Raw genomic sequence first — 19,536 nt, 5'->3', positions numbered from 1 at the left:
CACACTCTCACTTGTGCATTGTTAAATAGTTTTGGGGAGTCTTGTTGCTGCAGGAAACCCAGCATCTCTTTGCCTTTAAAGTCACGGCATTTAAATTGCTGATCCAATTGAATTTTGCCACCACATAATTACTACCAGATTTTGATGCAAGAAACACAGGGGGAGCAATCACCATGACCAGAACCACCAAATTAGAGCTTTCAGGCCAACAAGCAACATTTATTTACTCCAGGTCTCCTTCCCACAACAATTCCCTCCCATCTTTCAATAACTTCCTTCGGAATGTCTTCCTTAAAATGCACTTTTACTACCCTGACCCACTTCTCGAATTCTCAGTCTGCTTACACTCACTATCCATTGCTTTGTAAAATGCAATGGAATGTCTCAGCATGTAATGGGATCTACAGAAAGCATGTGGCTGTGGCTAAGTACGTCTTTGTAACAACAGTTAATCACAGTCGAATCAGTGCCTAACTTTGGTGTACAAAAAATGTGTATTTAAATGTTCTTAAAACTACAAATGGCTATATTGAAACTAACAACCACTTTAGTTTCATGGTTACCTGCAAAGTACAATAGCTCCACGGTTTACTTGTGCCCAGGTCTGCAGATTCTTAATGCCTACACGCTCCACTAATGTTCTTGCAAAGCATTCTGTAAGTAAGATTCAATACCAGTCAACATTTTTTTCATGCAACCCATAAGGTTTTTTGATGTTATTCTGGATCAGTAACACTTCAGCTGCTCCAAAGAATGTTACACATTATTACAATAGTGTAATTGATCCTCAAACAAATTACAAGGACACAATATGAACCGGTCATAACATAATTAATGGATCTTTCAACAAACATTTTTGAAATATCAGTACAAAGGAGAATCAACACAACCTAATTTGATCTGATTTTGGTTGAAAATCTTTCAAAGAGGTTTCCAAAAATGTCAAAATATCATTGTGCACAACAGGAACCTTTATATCACTGTTTTGTCAATTAAATCCGGTTTGGATTTCACAAGCTTGCTACTAAGAATGAATGTCTATGCTTTGCTAGCAAGCAGTGGGCCTTTCATGTAGGTTTAAAGTAATTTTATCATTTCAAAGCTTATATCAAGGTGTGACCCCTGTGCTAATAATTTCAAACAAGACCACCGACCAGTATAGTGCAACATGATTAGAGTCAAAATAGGTAAAAGCACGCTGAAAGATCTTCCTCGTTTTTCTATCTGTAATAGGAGTAAAGTCCCCATCGTAATAGTGATAAATTAGCTGGAGCAACACAACAGACTAAAGTGCTATGGACTGCATACTGATGGGATTAAATGTCCCAAGAAGCACAAACATCATAATCTTAAAGTCTGTGTTAATTTTTTTAAAATTTCCTAAAAATTTAAAAATAAGTGATCCCAGCATCAAATGGAAGCATGCTTTTGTTAAGCTAAATTCAAATCTCACTTTTAAAATCGTCAGGTGCATCTGCAGCTGGAAAATTATTCATGTGACAGATTGATCTTGGCTGGTTTTTCATGGTCCCATTATGGGATACTTTTAAAATACAATGTATTTGAAATTTTCCTTGAATTTGGTCTTAGACAAGATTTTATAAGTTTGGAAAAGTCTTCTAACAAATCTTTGTAGTGGAAGTTGGAAGACTGTGATAAATCAGTATAGTCAGATTGGGCTAGAGCCAGTAAAAGTTAATTACGGACTACAACTATGATTGTAAACCCAATGCAAGACTTAGATAAAACATCCAAAAGAAAGGCAAAATATCCAATGCTGCACCAGCCAACATTTTAATAATTTTCTCTGATGCTCATGTCAGAGGATTAGCCAAATAATTCTAATACACTTTGTGGTGGTATTAATTTGATGATAACATTCATGAACTATATTCCTACCATTTTAATTTGGACTGGAATAGGAAGGCATTAGATGGATAGCTAATAAAATCTTAGGCTAACTTAGCCAAGTACCTAAATATTTCTCTAATATACATATTATAGATGTTTTAGTAGTATTTTGGGCTCATAGGATCAAAGCAACACTATTTATTTGGATTTCCTTTAACTATTCATTTATGAGATGAAGTTATCATCTGCAGGGCCAGCACTTATTGGACATCAATAAATGCTCTTAAGTAAAGTGGCAATGAGCTGACTTCTTGAATTTCTGCAGTTGCTCTGGCGAAAGTCCTTTCAGGTGGGGAGTTTCAGGATTTTTACCTAGTGACAATGAAGGAACAGCAATACATTTCCAAGTCAGGATGGTGTACAAGTTTGGAGGGGAACTTGGAGGTGTCTGCTGCCCTTGTTCTTCTTGGTGGTAGAGAGGTTCTGTTGCAGTAACCTTGGCCAATACTGCAGGATTCTGGATTTGGATGTGAGGGAACAAATGTACTGGGAAATGGAAATACTGGATTCTTGATGAAGTACAAGAGTAGGACTTCAGATAGCAGTAGTGGATTGGTGGGGGTTTTTGGCTTAGATTGACAATAGCTGCAGCAGAGCTGCTTTAATTTTTTTAAAATATGAAATGCTGTAAAGAACTTAAAGTCAATTTCCATTTTAAGGGAACAAAAGCAGCACGAGTTAATTTGTTTTGGGGAAAACATTGGGAACAGAGGAAATAAAAAGAGCATCCTCACTTAAACTGAAGACAACATCAATAGTAAAACAGGATCTGAAGGAGCATAGCTACCACTCAATTTCTCTCTTGCTTACAGGTTATAGACAAATCCTTTGAAATGCCCTTCCTCATCTCTCACATCCAAAATGTTTTTATACTGGGAAAATAAACTGTCTAAAATAATAACTCTTTGTTACAAAGATGATTCAACAAGTTCCAGAAAGCATACATTAAGATTTCCTCTACCTGTTTTTCCAAGGTCTTTCATCTTTACATCTTGCTCTATTAGCCATTTAAGGACGAGGTGGCCTGCTGGATGCTCTGCCATGTGGGGCTAAAGAAGAAAAAAAAGAGGAAACCAGTCATATTTCAGTGTTCCTGGACTCTAACAGCAATTTTCCTAGACTCTAACAGTTTTAAATTCAGCCATAACCATTAATTGAAAAATGATAAAAGGACATTTGACAATGACATTTGAACCAAGGACTTGAACTTTTAAAATAATATTGAAGTAACTAGCCATTGTATTTATTTTAGAACTGGTGGCAAATGCCAATACAAGAATAAAGTATAACATGTCCTATTAGGTACTCTTTTCCAATTGTACTCATGACATCCTATTGCTAATTTGTAGTGTGATTTAACAGGACTGGTTTATCCCATTATTTACACCTTAACCATAAATTCACAATGACACTCATTAACAAAAATCAATTAGGGTATTACAAGTGATTGGTGTGCACTCCAAGTACACCTACATATTAAATAAAACCGACTGCTTATTTTTATTTTAGTCAGTGGGCACTTTTCCTCTAAATGTATTTACCAATCAGAAACTTTTAAATGCAGTCATATGACTTGACATTGACTGATGCATATATAGTGCAATTCTTTCTTAAAATGAAAGTAAATAAAAACTATCAAATCTATCAAAAAATATAATCCACTAAATAACTACTTAGGAATTATTCTGAGCATCATTTAAAAATATTCTGGTTTTTACAGACAGAAAAATATGGAAGAACACAACCTTGTAGTTGTTTTTATGCCATTTTGATCAGTTACTGCACGGAAAGATAGTTTTGCTGCACTTGATTAAACGACGTACAAAGATTAATAGCAGCATAAATGTGAAATTTACACAAGGATAGAAAGCAACTATCTCCTAACATTGAAGAGGAATAAAAGCATTATTGGATAAAATATGTTTCGGAAGATTTAAAACAGCTGCAGGATTTTTTTTTAAATGGTGTATTGGTTGATCTTGAAAATGCAGCACAATTTTCTGGACTAAAACTAAAAGTGGTTAAGTGCTTTTTTTTTGGAAAACAGTGCAACCCTAATGATTTTAGATGTTGAACGCCTGATTCCATAGGCACTGAAGTTAGAAACAAAGGTTATGTGTTTGTACATTACCTCACCATTTTTGCCTCCAGGTTCAAAAGTCTCTGCAGCAATATTAGCTATAGCATTCATGGAAGGCTGCACATCACCAATGGCACAGCCAAGAATATCTACCACAATGACGCTCGTTGCTTTATTCATCACCATTTCACGTGCATTTTCCTGCAAATACTTCAGCAAATGCGGCGAGATGGCTTCTAGCAATTCACGATGACGAATGTCTGTATCTTTCTTACTGGCATGATAACAAAAAGACCATTTCAAAGACATCAAACAGCAGGTTACAGAACATTTAATCAACTCTAGCAAATACTTTTCTCTCATTTTTCATTTATAGCATTCAATTTCAGATTATCCAAAGACACTCTCTGACCTCTCTTCCTCACTCTCGAAGTTGGTATATTGTGTTTATGGAGACAGAGTCATAAACCAGAAAACAGGCTCAACTGGTCCATGCCAACCAAGATGCCGACCTAGTCCCATTTGCCTGCATTTTGTCCACATCCCTCTAAACCTTTTCTATCCATGTACCAGTCCAAGTATCTTTTAAATGTTGTTAATGCACTTGCCTCAACCTCTTCCTCAGACGGCTCATTTCATACATGTACCAACCTCTGGGTGAAAAAGTTGCCCCTTGTATTCTTATTAAATTTCTCCCTTCTCACCTTAAACCTATGCCCTCTAGTTCTTAATTCTGCAACCCTGGGAAAAAGACTGTGCATTCACCTTATCTATGCTCCTCATGATTTTACACACCTCTATAAGATCACCCCCCATTCTCCTATGCTCCAATGAACGAAGTCCTAGCCTGCTTGATCTCTCTCTATAACTTAGTCCCTCGAGTCCTGGTAACATCCTCATAAATCTTTTTTACACTCTTTCCAGCTGAATGGCATCTTTCCCATAGCAATGTCACCAAAACTGAATACAATATTCCAAATGCGGCCTCACTAACATTTTGTACAACTGCAACATAACATTCCAACTTCTATACTCAATGCTCTGACAGATGAAAGCCAGCATGCCAAAAGCCTTCTTCGCCTTTTTACTAAAAAGAATGGGGAAAAATAAATCTGCAGAACGGAAACCAAAATTAATCATCATCTTGTTCAACATATAAAAATGTCATTATAGAACATGGAAAAATACTATTTAATGAGAAATGGAGCATTTTTCAACAAATAGAAATAGGAACACCAATACATTTATCCATCAATAATTCAAATTAAAGGTGATAAAAAAATCAGTTATATCATATGTTAGCAATACATGATCCCAACGGGCGCAGTTAGTAGTGTTACTGCCTCACAGCTCCAGTGACCAGGTTCAATCCTGACTTCTAGGCCATCTGTGTGGAGTTTACATGCTCTTCCATTGACTGCATGGGTACCCTTTGGTGTTTCAGTTTTCTGCCACATCCCAAAGGTGTGTGGGTTGGTAGGTTAACTGGCCACTGTACATTGCCCCTAGTGTGTAGATGAGTAGTCTGGTGGGAATTGATGGGAATACGGGGATAATAAAGTGGGATTGATGTAAATGGATGCTTGACTGTTTGGCCTCAGGGCCTGTTTCTGTGCTGTATGATTCAATGAGTTTATGTTTACTTCCATTTTGCACTGCCTGTTCACTCTCACAACTTTCCAATCTGCCCAGTCAGACTTCCAATTGTTCATCTACTCTCCAGTGTTTACCGGCTTCTTCCTCAAAAAGGGTTTCAGTCATTTTCACCAGTAATATCCCAACTGCTTCCTGTTCAAATTCCCACAATTCAGTTTCCACTTCACAACATAGACCATCAGTAATATATTCAGATAAACCCCAGCATGCACAAAAGGCATTTAATTTAATCAGAGCAACAAACCAACTGCTGGAGGAACTCAGCAGATCAAGGAGCATCTGCTTGGGAGTGGGGGGGCACGAAGGAACTGCTGATGTTTCACATTGAAACCCTGCATCAGGACTAAGGTCTGTTGCAGGACTTCGATCCGAAACATTGACAATTTCTCTTCCCCCACAGATGCTGCTCGACCTGCTGAGTACCTCCAGCAGACTGCTTCTTGCTCCAGATTCCAGCATCTGCAGTCTCCTGTTTCTCATCAGAGGACAGCTGAGACAATCTTAATCTTTACCTCATTTAACATCACTTTCAGGAGGATGAATCTTACAAGTTAGAAATAAATAGCATGGATGACATTCCATGTCTTAACTTGTTCCTATTTGATGCCCAGCTAAATTCAGATTCAGAGATAAAGATAAAGCTATGCCATTCATACTCTTCTCAACTACTGAGAAACAGCAATATAACTTAGTTAACAAAAAAAAGGTGGGGGGGAGAAAGAAGCTTAATCTGCTCGATTTGAGACCAATTACAATTGTGGAAATGTTCGATTTTGAAATAAGTAACTACCAAGTGGCGATCTTAAGGAGAAGGGGGATATTCACACAGGAGATAACAATCAGTCCATCCATTCCACCTGGAGCATTTCATTTGTGCATTTCCAATGAAGCTAAATCCCAGTTTCTGAAAAGAATCTGACATTTTTTAAAAGGTTTGTTTCATCTGCCAGCCTGATAATCCGTGGCATGATTTCACCCCAATTATAAGTGGAATTTTTTTTGTTTATGGAACAGATTTAGATTCTAGCTTATTTTTGTCCACAAACTACAAACTCAGAATAAAGGGTCATTTATTTGTGATGAACTTCTTTGCCAAAAAGATGCTGACTCTTTGGAATTCTCTATCTCAGAGATCTGTTGAGAGGCAGTCACTGAACATATCCAAAGCCGAGCAGAACAGATATCTGATTTACAAGGGAATCACAGAGAATGTGGATAGAATGGATCAGCTATGTTCTTATTTAATGGTGGAGCAGGCTTAAGGAGCCAATTGGCCTTCTGTGAATCCTGTATCTTATGGTGCTTAAATTAAGAGCCCAAAGTATAGGGGGAAGTGTGTTAGCATGGACTGAAAACTGGCTGTCACAAAGGAAACAGAAAGTTGGAATAAATGGGTCCCTTTTATGGCTAGGGGGATGCAACTAGTGGAGTACCCGAAGGATCTGCTCTTGGCCCTCAATCGTTTACTATTTATATTAATGACCTGGAAGAGGGCATGGAATGTAAGGTTTCCAAGTTTGCTGATCATGCGAAAATAGGTAGAAGGACATATTGTGATTAGGAAATTGTGGTTCTGTTGTGAGATATAGAACAAGTGAGTGATGGGGCAAAAACCTGGCAAATGAAGTTTAATGTGGGGAAGTGTGAAGTCATGCACTTTGGTATGAGGAAACAAAATGCAGATTATCTAAAAGGAGAGAGACTGAAAATGAAGATCTAGGCATGAATCACAAAAAGTTAGCAGGCAGGTCCAACAAGTAGTTAAGGCTGCAAACGGCATGTTGGCCTTTACTGCAAAGGGGTTGGAGTTTAAGAATAGAGAGGTTTTGTTACAGTTGTACAAGCTATTGGTCAGGCCACACCTGGAATACTGGGCAGAGTTTTGGTCCATTTCCCTAAAACAGGCCACCTGTATGTTACAGCAGTTCAGGTAACAGAAATTTGCCCATATACAATTGACCAATCACTACCAAAATATACAGAATAAAAATTTGCTCTCACAGAATTTATGTGGGGGGGAAAAAACAAACATAAACACAAATTTTATTTTTTTTCTTGACACATGCTATGCTTAGATGATGTGGCTTCACATTACGGAAAATCATGATACAGACTGTTTTCTAGGAACGCAACCATCCTGTAATGCTGGAGTCACCTGTAGCAGCTTTGAAGGCAGTCCAAAGGAGATTCACAAGGCTAATTTCTGGGATGAGAGGATTATTCTATCAAGAGAGGCCAAACAGTTTGGGTCTGTATTGCTTGAACTTTAGAAGAATGAGGGGTGACCTTACTCAAACATACAAGATCCTAAGGGGGCTTGACAGGTAGATGTTGAGATGTTTTTAGTTGGAGTCATGAACTAGGGGACATTGCTACAAAATAAGGGGCTAGTCATTTAAAACTGAGGTGCTTAGAAATCTCTTCTATCTGGAATTCTCTGCCCCCAAGGATGGTGGAGACCAGATCATTAAATATATTTAAGGTGGAGATGGATTAATATTTGAAAAATCAAGGAATCAAGGTTATGAGTAACAAGCAGAGAAGAGGACTTGAGACCACCATTGATCAGCCATTATCATACCAAATGATGGGGCAGGCTTGAAGAGCCTGGTGGCCTACTCCTACTTTCTGGTGTTCTGGTATTCTCACTAAAATCAACACATCAAAAGTGTTCCCTCAACACAATAGCAGCTGTCATTTGAACAAGTAAAAGATTCTGACCTGTGAGCATTGCCATCACCTTGTTGTAGAAGCTTAATAATTTCCGGCACACTATGTGCAGGGTCCCTCGGGCTTAGTAGATAAAGCAATACCTTCTTGCCATATTTATTGTTGATTAAATTTGGCAAGGAACTGATGATCTCCTGTGAATTGAGAGTTTTAAAATACTAAATGCTACTCAATTATTCAAGCATTAAATTTAAACAGACAGAAAACAAGCAGTCATTAAATTACTATTTCAGTCATCCTGTTTAATATATCCTACACTTAGATTTCCCCTCTTTAAAATATTGCTCCTGAATATGACATATTTTATTGAAGTTTGGCTTCGCTGCTGACAGCTCCCAAAATGCTCCAAAAATATGAAATTGTGCCTTAAAAACACAGCTCAGGGACACTTAGCAAATTTGGAAAACTGCTAAATTAATCAGTTGCTGATTTTAGGAAAACAGTCTTTTGCAATATGCAAGACTGAGGTGGGGGAGGATTGGGTGTACATGACAACCAGATCTCCTGTTCCCAATTATTCTCAATCTAGAAGACAGGCAAGTTTGCATGCCAGGATGGGGTAAAAATCCAAATAAGATAACGACAGGTTGTTAGTTCTCATTGGCATAGACTCTAGAACAAGTTCCCACATTTGAGATTAAATGACAGAAAGGCAGAAAGAAAGGAGGCCCAAATCTGAGGACTATAAATTCAAAGGCTTACACTTAAAAAAAACTGCTCCAAATGACATATTGCATTGCGCAATATTTATAGAGCCTTATTAACAGATATTCTATATATGGCTGAAAACAATAACTTTCAATTCAGCATCTCATCTTCACCTGCATAAATTTTCCATTTTCCAGAAGTACTAGGCACATTAGTAAATGAGGTCTTATTGAGCAATATGAAATAAGATCCTGGATAGAGTAAATAGGAAGGACCTATTTCCCTTAACAGTGGAATCAAAAACCAGGAAGGTGTTTAAAGTAATAGGTAGAAGGACTAGAGGGGAGATGAGGAAAATGTTATTCACCCAGAACATGACAGGGGTCTGGAACCCACTGTCTGAAAGGGTAAGAGGCAGAAACACTCATCGCATTTTAAAAGTATGTCAATGTGCACCTGGAGAGCCATAACACATAGGGCTATAACTAAGTGCTAGAAGGTGGGAATAGGTTGGGTACTACTTTTTCCACCAACACAAACATGATAGGCTAAATTGCCTTGGTTTGTGTGTAATTTTTCTATTAGGTACAATAGTTTTCAAAGATATTGTATCAAGTCCTTTGGTTGGGCAGCAGCAAATGTTGAAGTCATCCCCACTGACAATTAAACATTTGGAATAAAATCAAACTGGTAGTAAAAGGTGCTCATTATAAATCACATCGTCTACGTGACTCTAGGAAGGGATTTTATTTGAAGATCTCATTATCACAAGAAAACTGACTCATCTCATTCTCGTATTGCTCAATAAAACCTCATTTACTGATGTGCCTAATACTTCTGGAAAATACACTAGGACTTCTTCCTCTATAAAAGGGGATGCATTCCAAATAAATACTTGTCTTTCCTTTCCATAGAGAAAAATTCAACTACTTACCGACAGTATTATCTGTTTGACAAGTTTCGTGTCATCTATGCAGTCAAATGCTGCTGCGAGAACCAAATGTGAAAATTCACCCTGCAAATCAATTTCAAAAGGTGTGGTCGGTCAGTTTACCAGAAATGAATAACATGTGTAATTATCCTCCTCCAAACCACTTTGACATCAATTACAAAAATATATATTTGGATTTAAGCCAAGAGCACAAAAAATACAAACAATCATCAACCACATCTCAAACAAGTATTAATTCACCACTATTTTTTCAACTAACACTGAAGAAATAACTCTATTTGTACTTCAATAAAATATTAGTAATTAAAACAAAAAGCTTAAAATTGCCACAAATCCAGTAAAAAAAAATTAAAAATGCAGGGTAGCATGGAAATTTGGTGATTTGCCTCACCAACAAAGTAAAAGACCTGAAATCCAGATTTAGGATTTGTCATATTCAATGTTTTCAACCTTCAACAGACAGGGCTTAAATTTGTCATGGGTAGTCAAGTCATTTTAGCCTACTCTCATATGCAGTCTTGGCAACTAATTTTAAATTAGTACTGGCAGGGATCATGCTTAATTGATTCAAAAACAAAGGGCAAATTAAATCTTCCAGTTCACTGCCACAAACGAGTCTGGTCAATCATCATTTAATATTTCACTTTTCAGACTGTTAATTACCAATAGGGTAACTTTTGATCAAATTACAGCAGATAAAAAGGTTCAATCTTTCAAATAACCAATGTTTACTTTTTCCTACTGCATCTCAGTATTTCTTTTAAAAATGATTTTGCTGAATTTCAAAGAAGATTTTGTGAACTCCTAGCATACAACATGAAATAAATTCACATCTTACAGTGGCAATCTTCTCAATGTAGGTCTTCATTGTTTTCACAATAACTTTTCTATCCTGGGAAGGAATTAAGCAACAATGTTTAAAGAATTATAAATCAACTTTACCAAAGAGTAATCAATCTAATTAACTAGTTTTCCTCCTAATGAGTTTCTCCTTTCAGGACTTTAAACAATATGGTTTTTAACAATATGGAACATTACTGGCCTAAACAAAATAGGAAGCGATTGAGTCTTCAAGGGAGTCCTCATCATTTCTTTAGATTATTACAGAATTACATGTTGTCAACAGCAGTACATTATTCTTCCCTATACAAGAAATTTAAAATTAAATTAGAAATAAGCAGTCCAGAATATATAAATAAATTTAAGTTGAAGTAAAGCAGAAAGCAAATTGTTATATTATTTTCTTGAACATTCAAGCACTATTTGGACAATCCTGTGATTTTTTTCTTCCTTGGATGTAACTAGATTCTTCTATAGCATAATTAACTGCCTTCTAACCTCAACAGGGCCAAAAACAGTAACTGGCAAAAGATTCTGCTTACGTTCAACTTACTTTGGGCGTTCCATGCCATAAACATTGCATGGCTACTCTGCTCCCATCATGCGTATGTGCCATGTAGATGACTGCTTCTCTCATCGATTCAATCATTTCCTATATTCAGAAAATACATTACTTTCAAATTGATATAATAGTGACAATATTACAATTATTAATACTTTATTCTTACTATCATTATGCACAACACTGAACAAACAAAACATTGGTTTAAAAAAAAAGCTCAGAATAGCTAGAATGGATTTCTGAGAGTACTTAAGGCTGCATTCTCATCTCAGGGATGAGATGACCATTAGAAACTGCTGAAGCTTTAATCACAGTTTGTCGAGCAATCAAAATCAACTGATTTATTGTTTTGCACAATGTTTCTTTTTTTTAAATGAGATTATAGGTTAAAAGGAGTACCATGTATGGAACAGAAGACAAGAATGATGATTTTAAAATTGAGGCACTGCCTAGAAGGAGTTAACATAATTCAGTAAACATGGGGCAAAGGATGAATGGGACCCAATGAGAGTTAAAATACTGGTAAAGTTTTAGACATCAAGTTTATGAAGGTCAGAACAAGGCAGTCCTGTGGTACGTTTGGATAATCAAGACTAGACACAACAAGAGGTATTGTTGAGGGTTTCAGCAGCAGATAAGCCAAGACAAGGATGGAATCAGATGAAGTTACAAGGGAACTTTTTGTGAAGGCACAGATGTGTGGTTTATTGCTCATCACATGGTCAAAGTTGCAAATGACAAGCAGTCAAATCAAAACGAGCAAGTTACTGTACCATCACCATACTCTCAATCACCAATGTGATGAAGGTGCTGACAAACAATACAGGATGATCATGCTGGACAATCGTACAGCACAATGAAAAAAACTCTCATGAATATTCACTTTGGATTTTGGCAGGACTACTTTGTTCCAGACCTCATTATAGCCTTGATTTAAACATGGACCAAAGAACTGAATTTCGAAAGGTGAGATTAAAGTAACATGTTGACGTCAAGGAAGCATTTGACTAGATGTAACATTAAGAAGCCTGAGTAAAGCTGCCAAGTCGAATCAAAAGGAAGACCCTCCAGTGATTGAGGTAAATTAAGCACAAAGAAATTTGATTATGCTTGCTATAAGTCAATCACTGCAGGCCAGGAGATTCACAATTTCTCAGACAATGAAGTTGTTGGTGCCTATAAGACAACAAGAACAGACCAACATTCAGACTTGGACTGATAACTGTCAAGTGCTGGGCAATATCCATCTACCAGAAGAGTCTAATCATCTTCTTCTAATATTCAACAGCATAATCATTAACAAGTCCCTCACCAATATCCATTGACTTGGCACCATGAATTCCGCACGAGTGACTCCTCACTTTACAATGTACCGGCCACTAACCAGGAGTGTAAAGAAATAGTTTCCACTTGAAAAGGACCGCAATTCCAACAACACAGAAGCAGCTCCACATCATGTAAGACCAAGCAGCCCATTTGATTTGCACCCAACCCAAGATTCTGTACTCTCATCCCCTCTATCATTAGCACAGCATAAATGCCCTAGGTATTATTGACAAGGTTCATTGCAACTCTGCATGTTATGGATTGGCAGCTGACACTCACCCAAAATAGAAAACACAAACTTGCTTTTATACAGTGCCCTTCACATCCCTATCAGTATACCCCAAGGGATTTTTATTTCTTTATAACAGTAACACCTTAAGTACACTCACAGTAGAATGATTCTCAATTCCAGTCTCACTACAGAGACTTTGGTACAAAGGGCTAAGCTGACACTCCAGTGAAGCACTGTGTAGTTACTATTTTTGGAGAAGATATTAAATCAAGGACTCAAATCAACATTCCTCAAAAAAAAGATTTTATAGATATTCCTGTTTGTGGGAGTTTATTCTGTCTAAACTGGCAGCTGCATTTCTTTCATTGCAACAATGGTTACTCTTTAACTTTGGGACATTCTGAAAAGGGCAAAACGCACATCATACAAATAAATACAAAGCTTTTTCAAGAATGGCTCCCAAACTTGATACTTCCACCCAAGACAAGTGTAGTAGGCATTCATAATGCTGACTGAAATACATCATTGATCCTTCATGGCCACTGGATCGAAAAACTGGAACTCCCAGCTTAACAGTGTTGTGTTCTCCTACAGACTGTAGAGGTTCAAGAATGTGGCTCAACAGCACCTCCTCAGGCACCTTTAGGGATGGCCAATAATGGCCTTGCCAATAGCATAAAAGACAAACGTACATACTACATCAGTGAACCCTATTTAAGGAACAGTTTACATTTAAAGCATGTATATTATTGGCTCAGAATTTTTACGATTTATATATGCATTGACTATTTAATACAGAATGGTGCATTATTTGATGATAGACATTCACAACTTAAGTATTTATTCACAGGTTCAATTAAAAGTTTCCTCCCAAGTTAAATTTTTAACTAATTAGAGCTCTGGGCTTTGATAGAATAATGATGGAACAGGTTATGCCATTGGTTATTGAGGACAATAGGGATGGCTTCAAGGTTATTAAAACTTATACAACTCAATCTAAGATTATTTAGATTTCATAAGATTAAACCAAAGATTCACAGAAACATTTAACAATATAAAACATGGGTTTAAATCTATCGAGCAGTATATTTAACCAAATTTGTATCTCTTTCCAGATTATATACAAATTGCAGGTAACCTTACAAAAATTACATGACTATAGACGATGTGGTTTTGTAAAAATCACTTACCATTCTCATTTTATCAGGGCAGTATGTGAAGAAGTCCAAAAATGCTTTATGTACCAGTGTGTGCTTTATTACCGCCTCTCTAGAAGTGACCAAAAAGAATGATTAGGTTAAACCACATCTGCACCATTAATTTGAACAGAGAACTGGGTACATGCAGTTACTACAGTGAAAGAACTTAAAATAACCGTAAACATTACACCAATTTACATGTTTAAAGAATAAAGCTATTCTGCTATTAGCTCAGCAAATATTTTGTGCGTATAGTATCTTTAAAATAACGTGGAGCCAGTAAAATAGCAAGTTGCCATTGGAGTCTAAATTGAGCAAAGAAAGGAGCATGTAACCATAGATATAGCTGAAAAGTCACATTTTTCAAAAGAAGCTTCTGAATGCGGAGAGGTTTAACAGTACAGCTCCAGAATGAAGTTGATCTGGGTGGAGGGGTGGAGTTAGAAGTCTGCCTCCAATGAAACTGGGGAGCACACAGAGACCAGAACATGAGCAGCACTAGAGGGCTGGAGAGCTCATGTGGAATAAGCCCACTGAAGAACCTGTAGGTAGGCCAATAAAAGCCACATTCAAGGGCAATATACACAGGCAAAAATAAAACAAAATGCACTTTCAAAGGTACAACAGAAGCTTGCGCTATATCCTCCCTTCTTGAAATCCCACTTGCATTCCAGAAACAATTCTGCAGTATGAAAAATCATCCAAGGTGTGACATGGAGCTGCATGGAAGTCGAGAGAAGTTGGTCCATTGAGTCATATGGGAACACAATTTAATACATTATAAAATACCACCTCTTCTCTATCAGTCAACAGTGTAGTGTTGCCCCCAGTCATAAAAACAAAAACCCCCTTGTCGTTGCATGTCTGAAGGTCATTTAGCAGCTCAAAAGCAGGATTTTGTAACAGGCTTCACTTTTATCATTGAAAGCCTAATTTATATGTTATCCTATGGTTACCGAACAAACTTACCTAAATTTATGAGTGGCAAGGCATGCAAGTGAACTGTATTTTGTGTACAAGATAGGATGTAGGCAATAAAGTCCTGTATAAGTTAGTTTGTGAGATTAGTACAGACTCCATAATACAGATGTGGTATATTTTGGGAGGGCAACAAAGCAAGGGAATACACAATAAATGGAAGGAGGCTGTCCAGTGTAGAGAAGTGCAAGAACTTCGAATACACGAGCTTTGGTTCTTGAAGGTAGCAGGACAAGTAGGTAAGTGGTTATTATGAAGGCAAAAAGGAAACTTTCCTTTTTTGGCTCCAACAAAGACTATAAATTATTTAGTTACTTACACAGTTTTAGCATGACCCCCTTAAGGAGACCACCCTAGAACTGTATAAATAATTAGGTCGAAAGAAAAGTTCTGCATTTAGTTCTGGTGACCACTATGTAAGACAAATATAACAAAGATACAGGATTTAGAAGAGTTATGAGATTGTCATCAGGATGCAGCAGTTTAATTATTAGATAAGGCCTGCTTTCCAGGAGTATTTTTCTATGAAAAAAGGCAGCTTAGGGGCGATTTAAATGCATATACAATTATGAAAAGGCAAATAAAGCAAGGACATACTTAGATGATCATTTCATTTGATCAAGGAGTTGGGAAGTGGAATTAGTCTCAGCAGCTCCTTTTGGCCACTATGGAAACAAATGGCTGAATAGTTCCCTTCAGTGTCATAAATTTCTACAATTTTATGATTATTTTGAAAGCGTATTCAAGCTGATAGATTGTGTAAAATTATAAACCACATTAGCAAACTGAAAAAATTGGAACAAGGTTGACTGGCCAGATTTATTTTATTTGAAAGCTCCTGACATAATTCTTTATTCATTCAATAAAACATGAAATCAAACTCTAAAAATAAATGAAGGTACAGCATACAGAAGAGCAAAATGTTTTAGAAATGAGAGATCTGGTACTCTCTTGGGTTTGCCTTTTCCTTCATTTTTTTGTCCAAGGACTCTCATGAGCTAAACTTTTTTTCTAAAAAACCTTCACACTAGACTTGGTAAAATTTGATCAGCTGGTTAATGGCATGAAGTCAGCAAACATCAGAAAGTTGTTTCACTCATATCCCTGATATGGAAGAACATTAATTTGCAAAACAATGCAGACAAGTTACTGATTTTAATGGAATTTAAATAATGTGATAACTTATAAAATCATTAACAGTCATCTTACTTTTGTGCCATAGGTGTGAGGATCTTTTTCATTTCTTCCATTATTCCTTCTCGCTTGTCAGGATTAGACTCGAGAACTTTATCCAATGTTGGACAAAAAGATGACTAGCAAACAAAAAAGTTACAATTTATTAAAACAAAACTGACTAAAATATGTTAAAAAGCTGTTTCAGAACAAAACCAAATACAGAAGCTATTTTCCTTCTCCTTCCTGCAGGGAACCGTACCTGTTCAGCCAATCCAGCCAGATCAAAGGCAGCTTAACTAAATATATGGGGAAATACAACCCAAGTCATGTTATATAACATACATCAGTAAACTCATTAATAGTGAAGTCAACACAATATTTTTCAATAGTTAAATTTCCTTTCCTAATTTTATAGGAAGGATTTAGGCATTCCTTAATTACCATAAAAGTTATTTAATCAGTTTATTGTATTTCTGAATGCATACCATTAAAGTTTTATATTTGTCTCAATTTTGTTATTATTCATATTTGAGCAGTAACCTGAATACCAGGATAAAATAAAAATCTGTAATTTAGTAGAAATAATGCACAAAAGACAGTATCTGAATGAATTTGCAAGGAAAATAAAAATTAAATACTTATTCATATTGGTGCTGATACTTCCAACATTAATCTTAAAGAAATTACGCTTACTGCAAAAGCAACCAGAGAATGAAACATTTAAAAACTCAATTATTTATATGCGAATAAGCTGCACTATTGCGATAGTGGCTAAAATATCCATCTTTAACCATGATTTGCAACATGCAATAACCATTCCACATACAATGTGCAAAATATTGTACTAGTCAAGTACATTATTGTTGCCAATCGAAATTGGATTAAAGCAGAATGCCTGCAGATTACTTGCAAAATTCAGTTCCATACACCAAATCTGCAAGATCCTGGTATTCACTGTTTAATGCTGCAATACTGATTGTTCAGGAGAACACTGATTTTTGTTCTAATGGTTCAGTCAGGGGGAGGTGAAATAACCATGATATACAAGCATGTGGCTTGCTTCAGTGATTCCACAACATCCTATTCACCATATACCAAATAGTGACTGGACTCCTCAAATACAAACCCTTTCCCATGGTCAGATGGAACTTGAGCAAGTTACAGAGAACACAGGATACTGAGGTTTCCTGCAAAAAACCTAAGCATCACTGGTCTGAATAAGTTTTCAAATACGGGTCCTATTTACACAGGGTAGTAAAACAGAAGGAAGGACAGCACAGGATTAAAACAAAACTGTTTGAGAGGGTTACCAATGGAGAAAAGGTGGAACTATTATTGTCCAAGTCTCTAGAATCTGAAAAACGCTGTTGTTCCAAAGATGTGTTTCATATGAGAGGACGTCAGAAATTTCTCAGATTGTCAATCTGACTCTCCTGTAAAAAATAGACTGCACCACCAGCTTGGATTACTTTTTCCAATCAGTCGCACAGGTTGATTAAATAATTGGAAATATTTAACTAAAATTAAGCTTGGAAGAAAACCAATCGGTTAACATTTAGATACAAGTTGATACAATACAAAGGAAGGTGGACATATAATTCAAATACAAGGGAAACAGGTGGAGATGTTTTGGAGAACATTCATAAGAGCAAGGAGGAGGTATTTGCAGCCTTACAGTGCATTAAGGTGAATAAATTTCCAGGGCCTAACCGAGTGCATCCTCGGACTTTGTGGGAGGCTAGAGAAGAAATTGCAGAGGCCCTTGCGGAGATATTTGCTTCATCATTAGTCACTGGTGAAGTTCTCAAAGACTGGAAGGTGGCTAGGTACCGTATAGTGGGAAGGACAAGCCAGGGAACTACAGGCCAGTCAGCCTGACATTAGTAGAGGGGAAGTTACTGGAGAGAATTCTGAGAGACAGGATCCACCAGCATTTGGATAGACAGAGCCTGATTAGGAGTCAGCATGGCTTTGTGTGTGGGAAGTCGTGTTTGATGAATCTTCTGGAGTTGTTCTGGTAACCAAAAAGGTAGTCGAGGGTAGGGCAGTAGATGTTTTCTACTTGGTCTTTGGCAAGGCTTTCAACAAGGTCCTGCATGGTAGGCTAGTCTGGAAGGTTAGGTCCCATGGATCCAGGGAGAGCAGGTGGATTCAAAATTGGCTTGGAGGTAGGAAGCAGAGGGTGGTGGTTGTTGTTTCTCGCAATGGAAGCCAGTAATAAGCGGTGTGCTGCAGGGGTTGGTGTTGGGACCCTTGTTATTCGTTACTTATACAAATGATCTGGATGCAAATGCACAAGGCTTGATCAGTAAGTTTGTGGATGACACAAAATTAGGTGTTGCTGATAGTGAAGAAGCTTATTGTAGATTACAGGGGGATCTTGATCAGTTAGGGGAGTGGGCTGAGGAGCGGCAAATGGATTTCAATACAGATAGGTGTGAGGTGATGCATTTTGAAAAGTCAAACTAGCATAGGACTTGGTACTATGTATGGTAGGGCACTAATTAGTGTAATTGAACAGAGGGACCTAGGAGTACAAGTGCATAGTTTGTTGAAAGCAGTGTCACAGGTAGATAGTGTGGTGAAAAAGGCATTTAGCATGGTGGATGGTAACAGTCTTCCGCCTAGGATAGGGGAGTCCAAAACTAGGGCACATAGTTTTAAGGTGAGAGGGGAAAGATTTAATAGGGACCAGAGGGGCAACTTTTTCCACACAGAGGGTAATGAGTGTATGGAATGAGCTGCCAGAGGAAGTGGTTGAGGCAGGTACAATAGTATCAGTTAAAAAACACTTAGAGGTACATGGACTGAATGCAGGAAATTGGGACTAGCTGGGTGGGCACCGTAGCTGTCATGGACTTGTTGGGCCGAAGGGCCTGTATCTGTGCTGTATTGTTCTATGACTCTATAATTTAGAACAATAAGTATGGATTTCTTTTTCCCCCAGAAGTGGCAAACAGCAAATGGATCAAAACTTACCTTGCAAATCATGAATGCATTTCCATATAGCTCTTCAGTTAACATATTCCTCTGTTCTAATATTGCTTTGTCATTATATGCATATTCCACAATCGCTGATGCCTCCGAATGCCGCAGTAACCTTTTCACTTCACCTTTGAAACTTTTAATTACTTCAGCTACTTGTTGCTTATTTCTATTAAAAGAAATCACACATTAAATCTGGGTATAATTTACATACCAATGATAGATTTTCTTTCATAACTTCACACTTTAATGTTCACCAAC

The 19,536-nt window shown here is 37.1% G+C and overlaps 1 protein-coding gene across 3 annotated transcripts in view; it reads right to left on the bottom strand.

Annotated features, from left to right (window-relative positions):
• The window catches only part of pum3 (pumilio RNA-binding family member 3), a 37,374-nt gene that overhangs the window by 2,717 nt on the left and 15,121 nt on the right, over positions 1-19,536 (bottom strand). For all 3 annotated transcript variants that reach the window (XM_052019510.1, XM_052019511.1, XM_052019512.1), the window contains exons 8-17: positions 19,270-19,444; positions 16,324-16,427; positions 14,128-14,206; positions 11,371-11,469; positions 10,816-10,869; positions 9,960-10,040; positions 8,369-8,511; positions 4,043-4,265; positions 2,873-2,960; positions 564-654 (exon numbers count right to left, since the gene is read on the bottom strand). In XM_052019510.1, the coding sequence (XP_051875470.1) occupies positions 564-654; positions 2,873-2,960; positions 4,043-4,265; positions 8,369-8,511; positions 9,960-10,040; positions 10,816-10,869; positions 11,371-11,469; positions 14,128-14,206; positions 16,324-16,427; positions 19,270-19,444 (1,137 nt within the window). The remainder of the gene's footprint in view (positions 1-563; positions 655-2,872; positions 2,961-4,042; positions 4,266-8,368; positions 8,512-9,959; positions 10,041-10,815; positions 10,870-11,370; positions 11,470-14,127; positions 14,207-16,323; positions 16,428-19,269; positions 19,445-19,536) is intronic.

This window comes from Pristis pectinata, chromosome 7 (genome assembly GCF_009764475.1).
Source record: "Pristis pectinata isolate sPriPec2 chromosome 7, sPriPec2.1.pri, whole genome shotgun sequence".
In the NCBI taxonomy this organism is placed as follows: domain Eukaryota; kingdom Metazoa; phylum Chordata; class Chondrichthyes; order Rhinopristiformes; family Pristidae; genus Pristis; species Pristis pectinata.
This window is presented reverse-complemented; position numbering and strand designations above follow the sequence as displayed.